Raw genomic sequence first — 20,249 nt, 5'->3', positions numbered from 1 at the left:
TTATCCAACCTATTCCAATATTCCATATACTCAAAATAACGAGATATCCTATATCTCGCGAGTGACCCGAAATCACTCGTCTTCTACCGAGTTCTATTAAGCATAGCATTTCTATCGTCCTCTACATACTAGTATAACTCGAGGAGACCTAGAGATCATGCAATTAGGGTTTCAAATAATTCCTGAACCTAATGCACAAGTAATAGAAACATAATATAGGTGTCATAGTTTGAAATAAACGGATGTGCACCGGGGCTTGCCTGGGAATAACACTAGGTCAGTGTTAGTTAAAGAACAACTGCTCGGTGAGCATCTTTCTTCGGTCATGCACATCGGGATCCATCCATCCATCTTCAAGATGTATCCACCATTCACCGTTTTCTGGTTCGGCTTCAATGTCACATCCCTCACGTGGTTCATCTATCGTACCTAAATGAAATGCAGCAATGCATATGTATGAATGCACAGTTCTGAGTTGCTCAACAATATAGATGCTATTATTTTTCCTTCACGATAAAGTTGTAGTCTAATAAGTGGCAACAATCATATCACATGGGCAATCGTTTATATAGTAGTTAACTACATTTCTATCTACCCATGGCATCATGATCAATCAGCACCAAAGAAGTTCACTAACTGCACAAACAAGCAGTAGTTGATTCCTATAACATGCGGTCTTGGCTTGCTAATAATTAAATAACTCAGTACATAAACAACAACAATTTCAGCAACAATTATTCTAAACAGAAGGTACAAAGAGCAATCTATTCTGTAAAAATCATGTCATTTCATGCATCCATTTAATCCGAACAATTCATTCATTCATACAACTCCTAGAACAAGATTGAATTATACAAGTCAGACCAGAGCAAAACAGAAGCTGAAAATTTAACAGGAGGTCGACACAGGGATTATTTAGCTACTGTGAATTTTTCATGATTTTATCTATACAGAATTAATTCTGAGAAAATAAACAAAACAGACATCAATCTAACAAGATTCATTTTTAACTTCTGTTCTAGTCATGAACTGGTGCTCAAACTTCATAGACAAGCTAATATATTCAAAAAGAACACTCAGAAATATTTTCATGATTTATAATGAATATAAACTATTTACCATAATTAAAGTCTACTAAACAAACATTAAATCAAATAAATAGTTACTCATGAGAACTGACCACGAAATTTTTATACCAACACTAGTGTCACATGAACAAACCACTATAAAAATTTAAGAGCATAACAAGGCTCCAAGAATTAATTATGAAAAAGAATAAACAACTAGCCTTTATGCACCTAGTAACATAAATCAAATTTTCTAGCAAAAAGTTTCAACTAACAACCAGCATATTATGATTCTACTGCAAAGAGCTATTCTCAAGGATTCCAGAACAACTGGATTTGCTAATTTACGAATTTTCTACGAATTTCTATTGAATTTCAAAGTTTACAGCTAGAAATTACAAAGAAGTCCCTAGAGCACTATTCAACTGAGTCACGGTCTATTCAAAGAACACCCTGGTGTTTCTGGAATTTTAACCCGAGGTCTCTGGCTGGGGTTTGAAACAGAGGAGGCGGTGGTGGCCGGATTCCGGCGTGGGGGCTCACCGGGGGCGTGGGGGAAGTGGGGGAGAAGCTTCACGGCGTCGAGAGGAACCCAGAGGTGGGCTCGTTTGGGGCTAGGGATGGCCGGGAGGGGCTCCTCCGCGGAGCAGTAGCTCCGATGGCGGCGTTTGGTAGCGGCGGCGGCGGTCTGGTGGCCGTGGGCGACGATGAACGGGTCGAGGAGCACCGGTGGGGGTCAAGGAAGCTTGCTGGGGGGTCGTTTGGGCGCGAGGAAGGGTGGAGGAAGGGTTTCCGCGGCGGCCTAGGAGGCGGCGGCGCTAATGGCGGCAGCGGCTGCTCTGGTCGCCATGGGAGGGCTCGGCCGGGCGCTCAGAGCAAGGAGGAGAGGGCAGGGGAGATAGGAGGCGTGCTTGCGACGCAAATGGGAGGGAGGAGGGCCGAGCAAGGGTGAGGCGCGGTTGTCGGTCGTGGCACGGCGTCGTCGTGGCGGCATCGGCGACAATCCTCGGTGTGCGCGCACAGAAACGGCGCCGCGTGGCGAGGCCGAGTAGCGTCGAGAAGGACCCGAGCGTGGCACGCTCTGTCGTCGGGCATCGCCGGACGCGTGGCCGGCGGCCTCCGCTCGACGGACAGAAACGGGAGAGGCAAGGAAGAGAGAATGACGTGTGGGGTCCATGTGTAAGAAATTTTTTTATTTGAATCCTAATTTTTGGGATTGTTACAATCCTACCCCCTTAAAGAAATCTCGTCCCGAGATTTAAAGGGAGATGCAGTAAAGGAGAACAATCGATAAACTCTGGGACAAGGATCGGCTGATGTGGGTGCTAGTTTCTAGATTGATAAACGTAGCTGGGTTTAATGGTATAAACATTACCAGTTGATTTGCGAATTCTTTGCTCGACATGGTTCCGAAAGACATAAGTTTCATAGCAACTCTACTATCATTATCTAACTGGAGATTAACCGTGCCACTGTGCGAACTAATCAATTGTTTTTCCACACTAAAAAGCTCCAGGGCTTCAGCTTTTGCAGCAAGTGTCTGTGGATAATATATGTGGACACAAACACCATCAACGTCGGCTGAAAAGGTCCGGTTGATTATTCTCGTACTAACAGAAAGTAGGATTTTTAAAGAAGAGAGGTTCTAAGCTTCTCAACGAATATGAATCAAGGAGATTTCTAAGAAGAATCAAATTCTCAATTTGGTGGTGAATCTAGATAGAACAGACATCAAAGTGAGTTTTTAACGAACTCTGGGAAACTGAAAAGAAAGGGCATCAAAGCAAGTTTTTCTCAAGAATATTCTTGCTCGATATTGTTTATTAATGGAACTGCATGATGCAAGATGCATATGTTGCCATGCATGTTAGTATACTACTATCCCAGAAATTCAAACCTAAAACAGCCCGTTCGCGTCGTTATTTGTCTAGGGCCTACCCCCTTAAAGAGGACGAAGTAGAGAAAAATATTTTATGGGTTGCATAAAAAGACAGTCGTAACAGTCCATGTCCCTTCGTACTTAAGCGCCAGCGCGTACCCAGCGGCACAATCGTATGCGTCCATACGAGGCACTAGGTCTCGTCGCGGCACTATAGTTTGAAAGACAATCACCGCTACGAAAGAAAAATCATAGAAAGCAATCCAAGCAGCACAAATTCAGAGAGGTTTTTCATATTTCAAAAACATCAAAAGTTCTACGTAGACATACGGGACACATAACGTTAGTTAGCCTATCATCCGGTTTCACCTTGTTAAACCCATACCTAAACAATGTATGATTATGCAATGCAACAATATTGCATTCCTATTCATGCAAGATGACTATAATGTAGGTGATTAAAATCTTTAACTTATTCACATTGATTCGAGCAAGAATGCAAGTGAATCCATATTAAGGGTAGGAATCAAAATAATTAAGAATGAAGGATATCAATACTCGAAGAACAATAGAATGTCTTTAGTCATCAAGGATAGTTGGGATGGATTATCTTCGAGCATTTGAACACATGGTCTAGAGGCAAATTAATGTTGACCAATACTAGAAAAGATCATTGTTTGGATCAATTGGAAAGGTCGTTGAGCCACTAATCAGTTAATTATAGTTAGTTATGGTATGAAAGTTATACCAAAATAACCAACTAAGGGTTTCACCTAAGGATAATATCTTTATTCAGACTTTCAAAGATAATGAGAGTGTTAAGAAAGACCTGACTATTACCACTGGGTTGTAACTATCAGCATAGAAGGCACTTGATTAAAGAGCCAATCTTAGTCTAGGGATCCACCTGAACATTTCACTAAGGTCGTAAAAGTTTCTATAATATGCAAATCTATAATTTCTCACATCTTTCTCATAATCAAATTTTTCAGGAAAAATTATTTGAATAGCTAGAAATTGGACCGACAGTAGTGCAGCGCAAAATTTCAAAATAGGGATATATGCTCTTAGGGAACGAGTGAGTATTGGAGGCACCACAAAAACCACCCAAAACTCCACACATGATGACATGATGATGCATGCTCGTCTAATTTCGTCCTCTCCAAAATTTGCCAACATAATTATATGGCAATATACGTGGATACTCGGTGGCATACATACGTACTCTCCCTATTATATATCTAGTCGTTTTGTACTCGTTCTAACTCACGCAATCGTTTGTTAGTGTACCTGCAGAAAATCACATGATATACATATATATATATATATCCACGACTGGACCCTTCGTGCCAGCACACACAAACGGCCTCCATGTGTCCTACGCCACATGGGTAACGCATATGCAGTTGCCCACATATTCACACATACATCACCATCTACTATAGAGACGGCGCCCATGCGTTTAACGCTGCATGGACAACGCTGCATACGTTACTGAGGCAACGTATTCACTTCCCGTACAAATCGCCTTACGGGACACCCAAGGGTAAACGTGTCCCAAGGTACACGGTCATGGCCAATCGCATGACAGATTTACATCTCGTAACATTGCCTTACGAGATGGCCGTGATTGCAATCACACGGCGGGAAGTCCGCACTCCATATCAGGCGGCAGATAGCGACAGGCTCATTTGAATGGAGCCTTATCACCTCCTCGTATGCTCATCATACGGGACCCGCGCACGTATGAAACACGTGGGCTATTCTAAGGACTATCAAGAATGCTCACCTTGCTTACCTTAGCGTAGGTGCGTCGTTACAATATTAAATAAGGGTTAAGCAAGAAAGTAAGTTATGACATAAATGTAATGTGCTGGAAATCAGTTGATATTATATAGAGCCACCTGATACAACTTACACTATATAGGGCTTACGTACTAATCTTCCCTAATCCCTTAAGCGCAAAGAAACGTATTTTTGTAAAGCTCATTTTTAAATTTTGAAAACACTAGAAATAATCATGCTAGTACCCTCCCTGGTGCATTTCAGCTCTGATACCAGCTGTGACAGAACCGCCAAGTTAAACGGCTTAATTAAGCGTAATGGCCATCATTTGAACGCATCAGGCGCATTAGCTTAATTAAGTGTAACCTGACAGCCTGTTTCCAACCCACAGGCCGATCGAAACACACCAGAAGTCTCGCGCGACGGCGAGCGCAGAAGGTACCAGCATAATATAATTTCACAAAATTAGATAATAATATAAATATTTACAAAACAGCTTTAAATTTAGAATTTACATAAAATAAATGACAGCAGTAGAAGAGAATATGACCTGAGAGAAAGAAATTTGATTGAGAACCAGTAAAACAAAACGATAACTATGCACACGTGAGGACGTCACATCGAGCCCACTGATGCGAATTCTGGTTAGCTTCTATACCTGAAACAGGGTAAACAACAAACCCTGAGTATACTAATACTCAGCAAGACTTACCCGACCAGTGGGTATAACTTAGCCCACAAATCTAGACATGCAAGGCATTTGGCTGGTGGTTATTTTGCATAAAAAGCTTCTAAAAGTGGATCCTTAATTTCAATATTTTAGCTCCAAGTTTCCATATGTTTAAACCATCAACTAGTATTTGCACCTTCTAAGCAACCATAGCTAACATTGAAATATTAAAACAAGATAATTAATTCCTAACCATCATTTAAATTCCATATAGCATCACTACGATGTGGTGCTGTGATCAAGGTGCTCATATCCGAGATGCGACGTACGGCGGATCGATCCGATTTAACCTTGCAAGGTGGACCTAACCAACACGGCACGTATTTGCCCCGTCGGACTATACATGCCAACCATTCCCCTCCCCGCCTCGAACTACAGAACCGCCCCACCTACATATAGTCAGCCGGGCTCAACGAGAGACCACCAAAAGTAAACATATGCATCCCAATTCTCCGCGACTACCCGACTCGCCCTAAGGGGTGGTGATGAAGTTCTGTACTTTCGAAACAAGGCAGTACTCGGATTACCGGTTTCGACTACCTCCTACTCCCGGCATGCGGTTAGTACAATTCAAACTCGATCACAGGGCCAGGCAACGAACGGTCCTTAACCGACACAGGCGGGGCTAATCTTTCCCCGCCCGGTCTCCATTTTCTTTTCCTTATCCAACCTATTCCAATATTCCATATACTCAAAATAACGAGATATCCTATATCTCGCGAGTGACCCGAAATCACTCGTCTTCTACCGAGTTCTATTAAGCATAGCATTTCTATCGTCCTCTACATACTAGTATAACTCGAGGAGACCTAGAGATCATGCAATTAGGGTTTCAAATAATTCCTGAACCTAATGCACAAGTAATAGAAACATAATATAGATGTCATAGTTTGAAATAAACGGATGTGCACCGGGGCTTGCCTGGGAATAACACTAGGTCAGTGTTAGTTAAAGAACAACTGCTCGGTGAGCATCTTTCTTCGGTCATGCACATCGGGATCCATCCATCCATCTTCAAGATGTATCCACCATTCACCGTTTTCTGGTTCGGCTTCAATGTCACATCCCTCACGTGGTTCATCTATCGTACCTAAATGAAATGCAGCAATGCATATGTATGAATGCACAGTTCTGAGTTGCTCAACAATATAGATGCTATTATTTTTCCTTCACGATAAAGTTGTAGTCTAACAAGTAGCAACAATCATATCACATGGGCAATCGTTTATATAGTAGTTAACTACATTTCTATCTACCCATGGCATCATGATCAATCAGCACCAAAGAAGTTCACTAACTGCACAAACAAGCAGTAGTTGATTCCTATAACATGCGGTCTTGGCTTGCTAATAATTAAATAACTCAGTACATAAACAACAACAATTTCAGCAACAATTATTCTAAACAGAAGGTACAAAGAGCAATCTATTCTGTAAAAATCATGTCATTTCATGCATCCATTTAATCCGAACAATTCATTCATTCATACAACTCCTAGAACAAGATTGAATTATACAAGTCATACCAGAGCAAAACAGAAGCTGAAAATTTAACAGGAGGTCTACACAGGGATTATTTAGCTACTGTGAATTTTTCATGATTTTATCTATACAGAATTAATTCTGAGAAAATAAACAAAACAGACATCAATCTAACAAGATTCATTTTTAACTTCTGTTCTAGTCATGAACTGGTGCTCAAACTTCATAGACAAGCTAATATATTCAAAAAGAACACTCAGAAATATTTTCATGATTTATAATGAATATAAACTATTTACCATAATTAAAGTCTACTAAACAAACATTAAATCAAATAAATAGTTACTCATGAGAACTGACCACGAAATTTTTATACCAACACTAGTGTCACATGAACAAACCACTATAAAAATTTAAGATCATAACAAGGCTCCAAGAATTAATTATGAAAAAGAATAAACAACTAGCCTTTATGCACCTAGTAACATAAATCAAATTTTCTAGCAAAAAGTTTCAACTAACAACCAGCATATTATGATTCTACTGCAAAGAGCTATTCTCAAGGATTCCAGAACAACTGGATTTGCTAATTTACGAATTTTCTACGAATTTCTATTGAATTTCAAAGTTTACAGCTAGAAATTACAAAGAAGTCCCTAGAGCACTATTCAACTGAGTCACGGTCTATTCAAAGAACACCCTGGTGTTTCTGGAATTTTAACCCGAGGTCCCTGGCTGGGGTTTGAAACAGAGGAGGCGGTGGTGGCCGGATTCCGGCGTGGGGGCTCACCGGGGGCGTGGGGGAAGTGGGGGAGAAGCTTCACGGCGTCGAGAGGAACCCAGAGGTGGGCTCGTTTGGGGCTAGGGATGGCCGGGAGGGGCTCCTCCGCGGAGTAGTAGCTCCGATGGCGGCGTTTGGCAGCGGCGGCGGCGGTCTGGTGGCCGTGGGCGACGATGAACGGGTCGAGGAGCACCGGTGGGGGTCAAGGAAGCTTGCTGGGGGGTCGTTTGGGCGCGAGGAAGGGTGGAGGAAGGGTTTCCGCGGCGGCCTAGGAGGCGGCGGCGCTAATGGCGGCAGCGGCTGCTCTGGTCGCCATGGGAGGGCTCGGCCGGGCGCTCAGAGCAAGGAGGAGAGGGCAGGGGAGATAGGAGGCGTGCTTGCGACGCAAATGGGTGGGAGGAGGGCCGAGCAAGGGTGAGGCGCGGTTGTCGGTCGTGGCACGGCGTCGTCGTGGCGGCATCGGCGACAATCCTCGGTGTGCGCGCACAGAAACGGCGCCGCGTGGCGAGGCCGAGTAGCGTCGAGAAGGACCCGAGCGTGGCACGCTCTGTCGTCGGGCATCGCCGGACGCGTGGCCGGCGGCCTCCGCTCGACGGACAGAAACGGGAGAGGCAAGGAAGAGAGAATGACGTGTGGGGTCCACGTGTAAGAATTTTTTTATTTGAATCCTAATTTTTGGGATTGTTACAATACCCTTCCATCCAAATTCATCTATTCTGTGCGTCGCGACCCCTGGGCGTCGCGACTTATGCGTCGCGATCCCCCGCCGCCGCCGTCCCTTCAGGAGTCGCACCAACTCGCGCCGCCCGCCGCCTCTCAAGCCGCGCTGGCCCCTGGACGCCGCCCGCCCCTGCAGCCGCTCTGGAGGCCGCGCCGCCGGCCCCTGGAGTCGCGACGCCCCGCCCATTGAGTTTACATCACTTGAAGATTATGTTAACGGAGCAGCGAAACCCAATCTCAAGCTGAATCAGTACCATGCCTTGCCCATAATGCTCTTTAGGAAACAATAATGACCGGGCCCGCTGAGAACAGGCAAGTAAGATTGCTGTCGACTTCATCAGATCACAAGTCTCTCAGAAACAAAGGACGGAAACAAGCAAAGCATTCACAGACAGTAAAACAGCTAGCCTGCCAGGCAAAGTAGATGGCGACGATGCGGTGCTGGTCCTCACGCACGGAGACCAGGAACAGCATGGCCTCGGCCTCCCCCTGCACGTCAACGAATTGGTGCCGCGTGCCGGTGCCCGCGTCGAAGAAGCTCTCGCTGCCCAGCGCGCACGGCGCCGCGTCGCCCCCAGCCACCTTCGCCACCTCGCCGCCCTCCATCACTGTGAACGTCACGTCGTCGCACCTGACGCGGCCGCTGGCGGCGGCGGGCTTCCTCTGGATCGCCGCCGGCGAGAGCGCGCTGCAGCTTTCGTCGGTGGAGCAGGAGTCCCTGATGCCAGGGCGGCGTCCAGGCGAGGCAGCCAGCGCGGCCTTCAGGGCGACGCCGCGACGCAGGGAATCGGGAAGAGCAGATGGATTTGAATGGAGGGGTATACACGTCCATATAGGAAAAATACGAGGAGCTATACCCTGTGGATGGACCTCAAGAGGAGAAAGAGGTATCCTGATAGTATATCTCTAATATGGTGAATTGTAATAGTATATTTTCAATTTTTAAAAGTTGTAATAGTATATCTCCAATTAACCCATTTGTTTTCCAAAACACCATCGTGTGACCCTTTTTTTTCCTCGCAAAAGACTGATTTTTTTTTGTTGAAAAGCTCGAGTTCACAGTGTACGCGCGGTGTGCGGCGTGCACATGGGGTGGACCTGGAAAATTGTACAGATGCATGAGCTGATGAGCAGGCAGGCTTGCTCGTGGGCGCTCCACTTCCTTAACGCGTACGCGACGCCGACGCGAGTACCTGGACCGGGCCGACGCAAACAGGCTCGCCGTTTCAGCAGACGGAACGGATCCCGCCTTGGTGTGGACGCCCGGAATCCGCACGGCAGAAGAAGCCGCATCCCGGGCCCCGCCATTCGTCTCGTCCGTTATCCATCGCACGGCCCTTTGCCCTGGGGGGGGGGGGGGGGGGGGGGGGCAGCAGACGAGAGGTGCCGGGAAAAAGAGCCAGCAGCCAGCGCAAGTGGGAAGGGAACACCATCATTAGAAAGGGATCATAAAACATTTCTCCTCTTTGCACATTAGTTTGAGGGCTCATTTCGTTTTTTAAGTTGTTGTCACATCAAATATTCGGAGGTCAATTCAAATGTTCAGATACAATTAGAAGTCTAAAAAGTTTAGACAAATCTATTAAATATAATTAATGCACAATTATGAACTAATTAAATTTAATAAATTCATCTCGTGATTAAGTCACGACTTATGAAATTAGTTTTATAATAAATTTATATTTAGTACTTCTAATTGGTATGTAAACATATAATGTGACAGGACTAATGACTTCAACTGAAACAAACCGGCCCTCATAGTTGCAGGCTGAAGCCTCCAGCGTACGTTGCTGAGCTACACAGGGCTTCGTTGGAGAAAGCCACTTCGTTGGAGAAAGCCACTGAGTCGCTATTTATGGGTTTGACTTTCCTGGAGGAGAGCCACTGGGTCGATATTTATGGGTTTGACTTTGACAAGATGCATGGGTTGACTTGAATCGTTTAAGCAAGAGAGTTGATTTGGGCGCAGTAGTCGGCAACGCCACCTACTGATGAGCCACTCATGAATTCGCAAGGGACCGTTTGGATGCTTGTCTGGAGACTGGAGTACTCACATCAAAACATGATTAGCGGGTAAAAAAAAATGCTTGGAAGAGAATGAACGAAGTGCCGGGAGTCAGCACCTGTACCTCAAGTCGGCTTCCTTTCACCGTCGCAGCAAAGCAAACGGTAGAAGATGGGAAGTGATTTCTCTGAAGTACTTCATGGTCACTGACGTGTGATCCTGGTCTTACACGACCCAAAGTCCCTCTAAAATACTGCAGAGGATCCTCTTAGAAAAGATGACAGGTGAAGCCAAACAGTGACATCGCCGCAGCAAAGGGATAAGAGCGACGCCAAGCTTTCACGCCGGGACGGCGCCGTCGCAAAACGGGAAGGTCACCACCGCACACCCAAAGAAGCTTTCTCACGACGAACGGCGGGCGCCCCTCTCGGAATCCGCATCGAGGCAACGGGACGGGGAGGTATGAAATCCAAACATTTTTCGTGGAGAGGATTTTTTTATAAAATAAAAAGCATAGTACTCATTTAAAAAAACATGACGAATCCTTTAGGGAATGATGGAACGGGAAAGAAGAACCCTTTCGGCCGGCGCCACTTTCTTCCCATCCCACCCATGCCGCCGTCACCTGTCCAACCAACGCCGTTTCGGCGACTGCAACAGCCGCACGCCGCGAGCGTGTGGCCACACCACACCGCACGCCCGCCCGCACCACACTACATGCCGGTCGGGGCCGGGGGGCGGCCGCATCGCCATCGCCATCGCCATCGCCATCGGCATCGGCATCGCCCTCCCCCCTCCGTCCCTCCCTCCCCAGCCGCGGTTGACGAGCGGCGCGTGATTATTTATCGAGCGCGGCATCACCGCTGCCCCTTTCTCCGCCCCCACCGCGCACCGCCCCGACCAGGCACGGGAACCACGCCGCCCCTCCTCCCCCTCCCTCCTCCCCGCGGACGCCGCCGTTCCCTGCTGACCTGACCTGACCTGACCCACTGCCCTCCGCTTCCGCCTCCAACGCCCGCCTTCGCCTCGTGCTAGGGGAGAGAGACCAGGGGCCTCCTCGAGTCCCCGCCGACAGCTCCCGCCGCCTCCAGGTCCAGGTGGATCCCATCCGCCGACCCTCACAAGCAAAGAGGGGCTAGCTCAGCTCCCTGATCTGAGCTGAAATTAGGTAAGCTCGTCAGACCGTCTCCATGATTGAGAAGCCTTTTATTTTAAAGATTTTGAGCCAATTTCTAGATGAGGAAGACGATGTGCAATTTGCTTTAGACACCGCCCCGTAAAGTTGTTCGAAGCTATGCTTCTTATATGAACAGATGGCCAAAATTGCCTTTTTGTTCTTGTGCAGGATCTGAACAGTCCGGGCCAGCTGATGTACGGCTCGCCGGTGTCCAAGGACCTCAACCTCCCGGTGCAGCCGCCGATGGCCTCGTCCGGGCTGCTGAGGTACAGATCGGCGCCCAGCTCGGTGCTCGGCGAGCTCTGCGAGGACTTCCTCCCGGCCGGGGCCCGCGCCGCCAGCCCCGACGCCGGCGCCGACGGCGTCTTCGCCAGGTTCCTGGCCGACCACCACATCCGGGACGACAAGCCGGCGCCGGCGCCTGCCCCGGCCGCGGGCCACTTCGCGAGTGAAGCGGACATGGCCTCCCAGCAGCAGCAGCAAATGATGTTCCACTCCCAGCACCAGCACCAGGAGATGGTGGACGCCAAGTCCGGGCTCTACCGCACCGTCAGCTCCGGCATGGAAACCGCGTCCGCTGCAGGCGCCGGCGTCGGTTCCAGCAACCTGGCTCGGCAGAGCAGCTCCCCCGCCGGATTCCTCGATCATTTGAACATGGAAAACGGTTGGTCCCTCCTTAGTTCGGCCTTCTTTTGGTACTACTGCAGTTGCCATTCCCTGCTTGCTTCCTGCGTAGCAATAATTGCAGTTATTGGGGAGTTTTTCTTCTTGGAACCATTTCTATTTCTGGAACTGAGCGTGTCCCACCTACGCTGTTTTGCTCAACTCAGGGTACGGTGCCATGCTGAGGGCGGGCATGAGCATGGGCTTCAGGGACGGCAGCAGCGCCGCCACGGCCGACTCTTTTGCAGGTGGTGGCAGCAGGCTCAAGGGGCAACTCAGCTTCTCGTCACGGCAGGGATCGTTGATGTCACAGATCTCAGAGATGGACAGTGAGGAGGTCGGGGGGAGCAGCCCAGAGGCTGCAGGTGCTGGTAGAGGGTACATCCCTAGGTACGCTATGGGCTCCGGTTGGGAGGACTCGTCGTCGCTCATGTCGGAGAACCTATCTGGGATGAAACGCCCTCGGGACTCATTAGAGCCTGGGCAGGTATGTGCGTCATGGTATTAGCTCTTCCATTTCTCATAGTATATATATATGGCGAATTGACGAGGATCCGCATGGTGCCATTGGTGCAGAATGGCCTTGCGCACCAGTTCAGCCTGCCGAAGACATCTTCGGAGATGGCAAGTATTGAGAAGTTCCTCCAGTTCCAGGATGCTGTACCCTGCAAGATCCGTGCCAAGCGGGGATGTGCCACACACCCACGCAGTATTGCCGAGCGGGTTAGTGAATACACGCCTGCTTGTATAAAATTTCTTTGATTTCAAGTATGTCGCGCAGCAACTGGCTGATGTGCTGATCATTGCTGCCCAGGTGAGGAGAACAAAGATCAGCGAGCGAATCCGAAAACTGCAAGAACTCGTCCCAAACATGGACAAGGTACCTGACATTCTGTAGTCTCCTCTCCCCAATAGGCAACAGAACATTGTGTGGTTAGCAAATTTTCTGTGCGTGGACCACTCCATAATTGACTTGTCTGCAACCTGCACTTCCATTTCCTGCAGCAAACAAACACTTCTGACATGCTGGATTTGGCTGTCGACTACATCAAGGATCTCCAGAAGCAGGTTAAGGTAAGAAATTCAATAAGTTCCTGCAAATGATCACTTGTCGGTAGGTTAATTAGAAGGTCAACCTTCCTGTAGCAGTAAGGTCTAAATCAAGAAGCTAATTTTCCCTGAAATAGAGAATTGTGCCTTTTATTAGACTTATCTGAATTACATGTTCCAAAACAAAATTTTGAGAGTTAATTTCTGCAATTTGTTTGTTGAAGGTGTTAAAGGAGAGCAACGCCAATTGCACATGCTCAGCTAGCAAGAATCAGCAGCACTCTGATTGAAGCCCCCTAACTCTGCAATGTACACTGTACTATGCAAGTTCACTCAGCATACAAAAGATGTTAATGCAGCTCATGTTTCTTTTGGGGGGTTTTGAATAGCAGCAGTTGGGAGGCTTGTCTACAATGCTATGTCACTGAGTATGAGCAAAGGGGCATGAATCGGTGGCATCATCAAGTATTCAAGTGATACAGAGATGGGGAAGTGGGAAACATAGGAGAAAGAATTGTATAGTTCGGTTGTAACTTCGTTATATATACTACCCTTTTGGTAGAAAGTTATTACTTTACCCCTACTAGTGCAGCTGTAAATGTGCCGCAGATAAATAGTAGAAAAAGTTGAAGGTGTTCAATGGAAGCAATATTGTTTGGACTCTATGAACATATCATTGAATTACTTGGCGTCCTCTAATGAGGAATAGTCCTTGTGCTTCCTTTGGGACCTCGGGCTGGTTCTGAAGCTGTCGGTAGCTAATCTATCTGGATGCTTAATACAGTAGAGATGCAACACCGACTGGAGGATTCCTGCTCTGGACAGGGGAACTTGGATTGTTCCATCGCCTAGGTCTTCTCTGCACCAACCTTCAAGGACCTGGTCAGGTAATCCTTTTGTTTCAGAAGCTGAAAGACATTTGAACTGATTGATCTATTCAAATATAGCAATTTCAACCTTAGCCATTGTTAAATATGGTTAACCCTCATAGTGTGTTCCCTATCACATGCTTTTTAACAACCGAAGCAAGCATCTGCACACAGACAGCACACAGCAGATAATATTTTTATTGCAACAATGACCTAATTTTCTATCCATATTATTTTTGTGTTAATGCATAACTTTGTGAATGTAAATGTGGCAGCCAGATTCTTTTGTCCTGGCGGCATCCCCTTGCAGGGGATTCCGAGCTGGCGCCCAACATTATTTGCCTTAACAACTGAGACTGCCTGGGAGCTGACCAGTTTTTTATGCAGAAACCAAGGCGCGATCAAGTTCCAGGAGTTGATGACCTCAATCGGAGATAAGAAGATCTGATGCAGTTATGAGTTTTTTCTTTGGTGTATTTCAGGCCGCGTTTAGTTCACGAAAATGGGGGTGAAAAGTCACTGTAGCACGTTTCGTCTTTATTTGGTAATTAATGTCCAATCATGGATTAATTAACGTCATTAGATTCATCTCGTGGTAATCAGTCAGACTGTGTAATTAGTTATTTTTTTTAACTACATTTAATACTTCATGCATGTGTTGAAAAATTCGATGTGATGGAAAAGTTTGGGAACTTTTTGGGAACTAAACGGGGCCTCAGCATCGCACGTGTGGGCAACGTGAGGTTCTTGCGTTGGAGATTGGATCTGAGGGTCCCCATCTCTCTCGAGGGTTTTTTCCCCTTTCCCCTCCACCTCCAGTTCCTGTTGGGTCAGACTGCGACCGTGACTCTCGAGTGATGGGATCATGTGATCTCTGTTAGCGACCCACTGCTAGCAGTGCTTGTTTAGAGTTATGCTTCAGGAGCATGTACACTTGGCTAAAGACAGTGGTGCAATGTATCAAAGCTCACATGGATGAATGGATCGGCAGTACAGCGGGAGGAGTATATATATATCTGAAGATCGCATCACGTAGTCAAATCTTGCAAATGCAACGGCACGCGGCAGGCCCGCACCGCACTTGTTTTGCTTCGGCTGGCCGCTTCTGTGGACGTGGAACCTTGGCGAGTTGCAGATCAGCAGCCCTCATTCCCTCAAGGGCGAGTCTGGACTCTGGAGGGAGGAGTGCGTGCGCTGGGGAGCTCGAGGCCGGGTCGTACTAGGGGTCACATGTGACTGCCATGTATTCCATAGCAGAAGTGAATTGGCGCCCCGCCGATTCGTTGTTGGGCCGATTTCGCGGAACAGGTCGTAGGGCTGTTTTTGTTTTGTGGGCCGTTCTTCCGTCAATTTGTTTCCAATCGTAGGGTTGGCAGCGGCATTCAGACCCACAAAGGCGGTTCGTTCGTTCGGAACCAGCAAACAAGCTCCAGTTCTGCTACAGTTGAGAGGGCGAAAAGAAGGTGATTTCGTCGTCCTGCCGGCGGGGACGCTGATCCTCTCTGCCTCCGACGGCCTTCTAGGCCTTGGATGTGTGGGGGATCCGCGTCTCCAACGCCGGCGGTGTAGTAGGTACTAGTTTATCTAGGTCTTTGTGTCCGGGCGACGCCGGCGAGGTGGAGGCGGCGGCGGCGCTGTGGAATAAGTCCTTCCGGCCTCGTCCCTACCTCGGCGGCGTGGTCTCCGGCGCCGGCGAGAGGCCTGTGAAGGCGGGGTCCGACAAAGCGGGCGGCTCAGCTACGGCGTAGTTGCGTCCTGTTCTTGGAGACTCCGATGTAGGAGTTCATTCATCACTGCTTAAACCAGGTATGGTTCTAGCTGTGGTGATGTTCTACAGAGGGATGGCGAAGAGTTTGGTGGATGCTCGGTGGATGGATTGGCTCCTGTTCTACGCTGCTTGTTGGCGATGGGTGCTATTCCATGGTCGGAGAAGCTCGGGGTGCGTCCCCGGCCGATGCGCCTCAACGGTGTTTTTCTTCTGCGGCTCTTTTCAAAGCCTATGGGCGATGGGGCTTCTTTCTATCTGGGTGATGCTGTCGCTCTTCCTCAATCTTGGTGTTCCCGACAACGGCGGTGGAGGAAGACGAAGGCGACGACCATGGACGGCAGGCACAAAAGCTTCCCAGAACTTCGTTGTAATTTTCTTTTTTTGTAGGGACTTTTGTGCAAATTGGTTGAGACAGTTGTCCTCCTGTATCCTTCTAGAGGGTGCCTGTATTTGTTCTGTGCTTGTGTACGGTTTCCTTGTCTAATACAGGTTACAGTTTTGTTTTTTTTTGCGTTCATTTGTTTTTTTTGCTAGCACCAGCGTGAAGAGGGAAAGCAAGTTTCGAAGGCAGAATATAATTCCAAAATATGAACTTAACATAATTCAAAAATCTCACATTTATGGTGGAAGAAAAATATATGAATTGTTCGAATGGAACATAATTTATTTTATTTGTTCATGTGGAATAAAATTTTTAATTAATTATGTGGAACATAATTCCTTTCGAACAATATACTCAAATTGTTCCATTGGAACAAATATTTGTAAATTTTAAAAAAATTATAGGCCAAAATACTTGAATTGTTGTAGCCGAACACCGAACAAATTACGCATATTATTGACGTATGACATAAAATGGTAAGAACAAATTAGTATATTTTTTTGATATCACACAGTACAGCTCCGACACTCACAACGCACGCATACTCACACCCATATGAACAGACGAACGCAAACACTACCCCTATGAGTATCTTTGAAGACTGAGCCAGCAAATCTTCGAGATTGACGAAGTCACTATAGGCGCCTCGCTGTCAACGGGAACGTCGCCTACCACTGAATGCACAACACCGTTAAATCCCAGAATATTCGCTCCCATGGGAAGTCGAACCCAGGACCTCGGGTGCTACCGAGGCTCTTGTAACCACTAGGCTATAGGCCCTTTCGCAAACAAATTAGTACATTTGTTCCAAGGGGGCAATTTTTTAAAAAAATTTAAAAACAATGATGTTTCTTAGGAACATATTATTATATTTGTTCCAATAGAACAAAACTTTGAACTGAAAAAGTTAGTTGGAATAACTCCAAAAAATTTGAGTAAAAAATGCTTGTTGGAATAATTCCTATGGAAAAAAATACTAGAATTGTTCCATTGGAACATAATTCGTTAGAAACAAATTATTTTATTTGTTCCTCTGGAACACAAATTCAAATTTGTTATGTGGAACTATATTTTTAATTATGAATTGTTCGAATGGAACATAATTTATTTCATTTGTTCCTGTGGAATAAAAAAGTAAATTAATTATGTTTAACATAATTTCTTTGGAACAAGATACTAGAATTGTTCCAATGGAACAATAATTTTTATTTCAAAAAATTGAAGGTCAAAATTGTTGATTTTGAACAAAAATCTCACATTTATGTTGGAACACATGAGTTGTTCGAATGGAACATAATTTATTTCATTTGTTCCTGTGGAACAAACTTTTAAATTAATTAAATGTGTCTACAACCCGAACAAAGATATGTAGTCTACACAACCTCGGGAACTGAAAAGCATGTGAACTAGAAAAACTCAACATTAGAAAATCATAGATCATCTAATATATACAGTCGATAGAAGCATCTACTAGTAGTATACCACGTTTGTGAGGAACATTTTTTTTATATAAATAGTATGAAGTCGTAAACCATATAGATTTGGAAGAAGGTAAGAATGCATTTGGCAACAATAGAATAACTCCGTATTAAGCATACTTTTAAAATATTAGAAAAGAAGAGGTTTAGAGAGCACGATTATTGTAAATAAATCTTAGAAGCAACCAGAGGTGAAAAAAAAAGGTAAGTAAATAAAATTTAACTTTAGAATTATAATGGTGTAATTGGATTTTAATTTAGATAATTAGTCTCTAAAGTATACGTGTTGAATTCAACTTCAACGATATTCGATATATGTCAGTGGTGGGATCATATACCATTGCTGTCTTTCCTCTATTACCACATGCATTCTAGTGGAAAGAGAAAAAAAATAAAAGAAATAAAAAGAAAAAGAAAGCAAATCTGGAACCCACGACATGGTCACCAGGTAACAAATCTGTCGCGGATGCGGACGCGCGCGACCGCATGGTGATTTGGGCCAGAAAAAGAACCAAGGGGCCAGGAAATAACAGATGAAGTCCAGTAGTTTGGTTCTGCGACGAAGCGAATTCCAGTTTTTTTTTCTTTTTTTGAGGGGTTGCGATCCCAGTCATGCGCGTGACTGCGAATGTTACCGTCGAGGCCCGCCCTCGCCCGCGCACAGCCCATTATACATGGGCCCTCACCGATTCATACACTGATCCACATAGGCCTTTAGATAATGGGCTCCAATGGCGGCACGGTGCCTGGATCTGGCCCATTACCCGTAGGCCCTCTGCCGCAGCAGGGTCGTCGAGTGGGCGAGTGGGCGAGTGGTTGACATTATATTCCGTACTCAATCATAATATAGTTTGATTTCTAAGTGTATCTCTTATCGAGCTATTATTATTTAGTCTATATTATTTCATATATCAAACATTATATAGAACTTAATTTGTAGAACTATGATAAACATGTCAAGTTAGAGATGATCCGATAGAGATAAAATGCTTAATATGCTGTCAAAAGTTTAAATCAATTATTTAACAATCTTAATTACTTCAAATGAAAAAACTCAAAACTACAAAGTTGTAGATCTCATTGAGATCTACAATTTTTGTATAAAAATCATCTCCATCCGAATTCGTATGAAAAAGATATGATTTTTCTAAAATCAGACCTTGTCACGCCAGCGGGGTGGGGTGACAAGTCTGTACTGTCACGCCGGTGGGAGTGGCGTGACAAAGTTGACACGTGGAATATGAGCTGACAGACCCCTTCTGAGCGCTCCGAAGCGTGCCAACGTGGCACATCTTGTCACGCCAATACATGTGGCGCGACAGCGTGTTTTTGTCACACCACGCAGACCGGCGCGACCAAAAGAGTTAGATCTGCAAATATAAATCGGGGTGTGTTATTTTTAAAATAAAATTGAGAAATAGGTTAAAAATAAAATAAAATATCGAAGGAAGTGGGTACCACGGCTCAGGGTAGCGGGGCCTACCTGCTGCCAGTGGCACTGGCAAACCAGCTGGCGCCAAGTCAGCGCCGGTAATATTTTATTTCGCAGGCCCACCCGGACTGGGATGGGACATTCCGTCCAAGTCAACAGCAAATAATTACGAGCAGCCTGCGGCTTCTCTGTCTTCTTTGCAGGTCTCCATTGGTGTCCCTGCATACGTGGCGTGTCTCCTAACTTCATTATCTTGTTGGACTAGTAAGGTGCCCGTGCTAACGTCACGGTTAATTTCAAATTTACCCGCACCAAACAACACATCATTCATAGTCGAATCTGATAAATATATGTTTCACACAAAGGATAAAGCTATTACGTTAATTACATAAACACATCCAAAGAGTAAAATCACAACTTTATGGGATCACAAGGCGATTGAGAATTTCTTGAATGTCTTCTGGAATATGATCTTTATCTTCATTGCCTTTGAACTTCAATAGATCAATTAAAAACTGGTTCCTTAATGTATCTCCATTCTGTACATGCATTATCAAGATAAATATTAGAAAGCATGGGTAGAAATTAAATGTAGCACAAAACTTAAGAGCCGAATAGTTACCGTGGAAATTAATGGCAAGTGTTCACCATTCCAATTGTGCATGAAATTGATAACCAAATAGCCCGATATGTTCCTACAAAATAACACATTGTTAACTCTATGAAGGCAAGCTGATTTCGTGAGTAGATTAGAAGTTTTAGTTAGCAACTTACCAGTCATCCAATTTTGGAACTGATTTTGGTAATATCCGACGCCACACATAAATATCATCATTCCAAGCAGGATAGGCCACTTGCATCGCTAGTTTCAGATTGTTGGCAATGTTTTTTATCTTGTGAACATAGTACAATGTTGGCTCAGAACACTTAAAAGTGTGAGGTATGGGCATTGGGTCCAATATAGATACAGTTCGAAATTTCA

General features: G+C 45.6%; 1 protein-coding gene across 1 annotated transcript; it reads left to right on the top strand.

The window, feature by feature from the left end:
* The first annotated feature begins 11,294 nt into the window (after nt 1-11,294).
* On the top strand, nt 11,295-14,022 carry LOC120691132 (transcription factor bHLH130-like). The gene is made up of 7 exons (XM_039974114.1): nt 11,295-11,616; nt 11,794-12,289; nt 12,456-12,775; nt 12,865-13,011; nt 13,103-13,168; nt 13,294-13,362; nt 13,563-14,022. The coding sequence occupies exons 2-7, from the start codon at nt 11,818-11,820 to the stop codon at nt 13,626-13,628; spliced, it is 1,140 nt and encodes a 379-aa protein (XP_039830048.1). The 5' UTR covers nt 11,295-11,616; nt 11,794-11,817; the 3' UTR covers nt 13,629-14,022.
* Nucleotides 14,023-20,249: the final 6,227 nt, after the last annotated feature.

The sequence above is a fragment of the Panicum virgatum genome, chromosome 2K, assembly GCF_016808335.1.
Source record: "Panicum virgatum strain AP13 chromosome 2K, P.virgatum_v5, whole genome shotgun sequence".
NCBI lineage: Eukaryota > Viridiplantae > Streptophyta > Magnoliopsida > Poales > Poaceae > Panicum > Panicum virgatum.
Note: the sequence above shows the minus strand (reverse complement) of the source record. Positions and strands in the feature narration are given on the sequence as shown.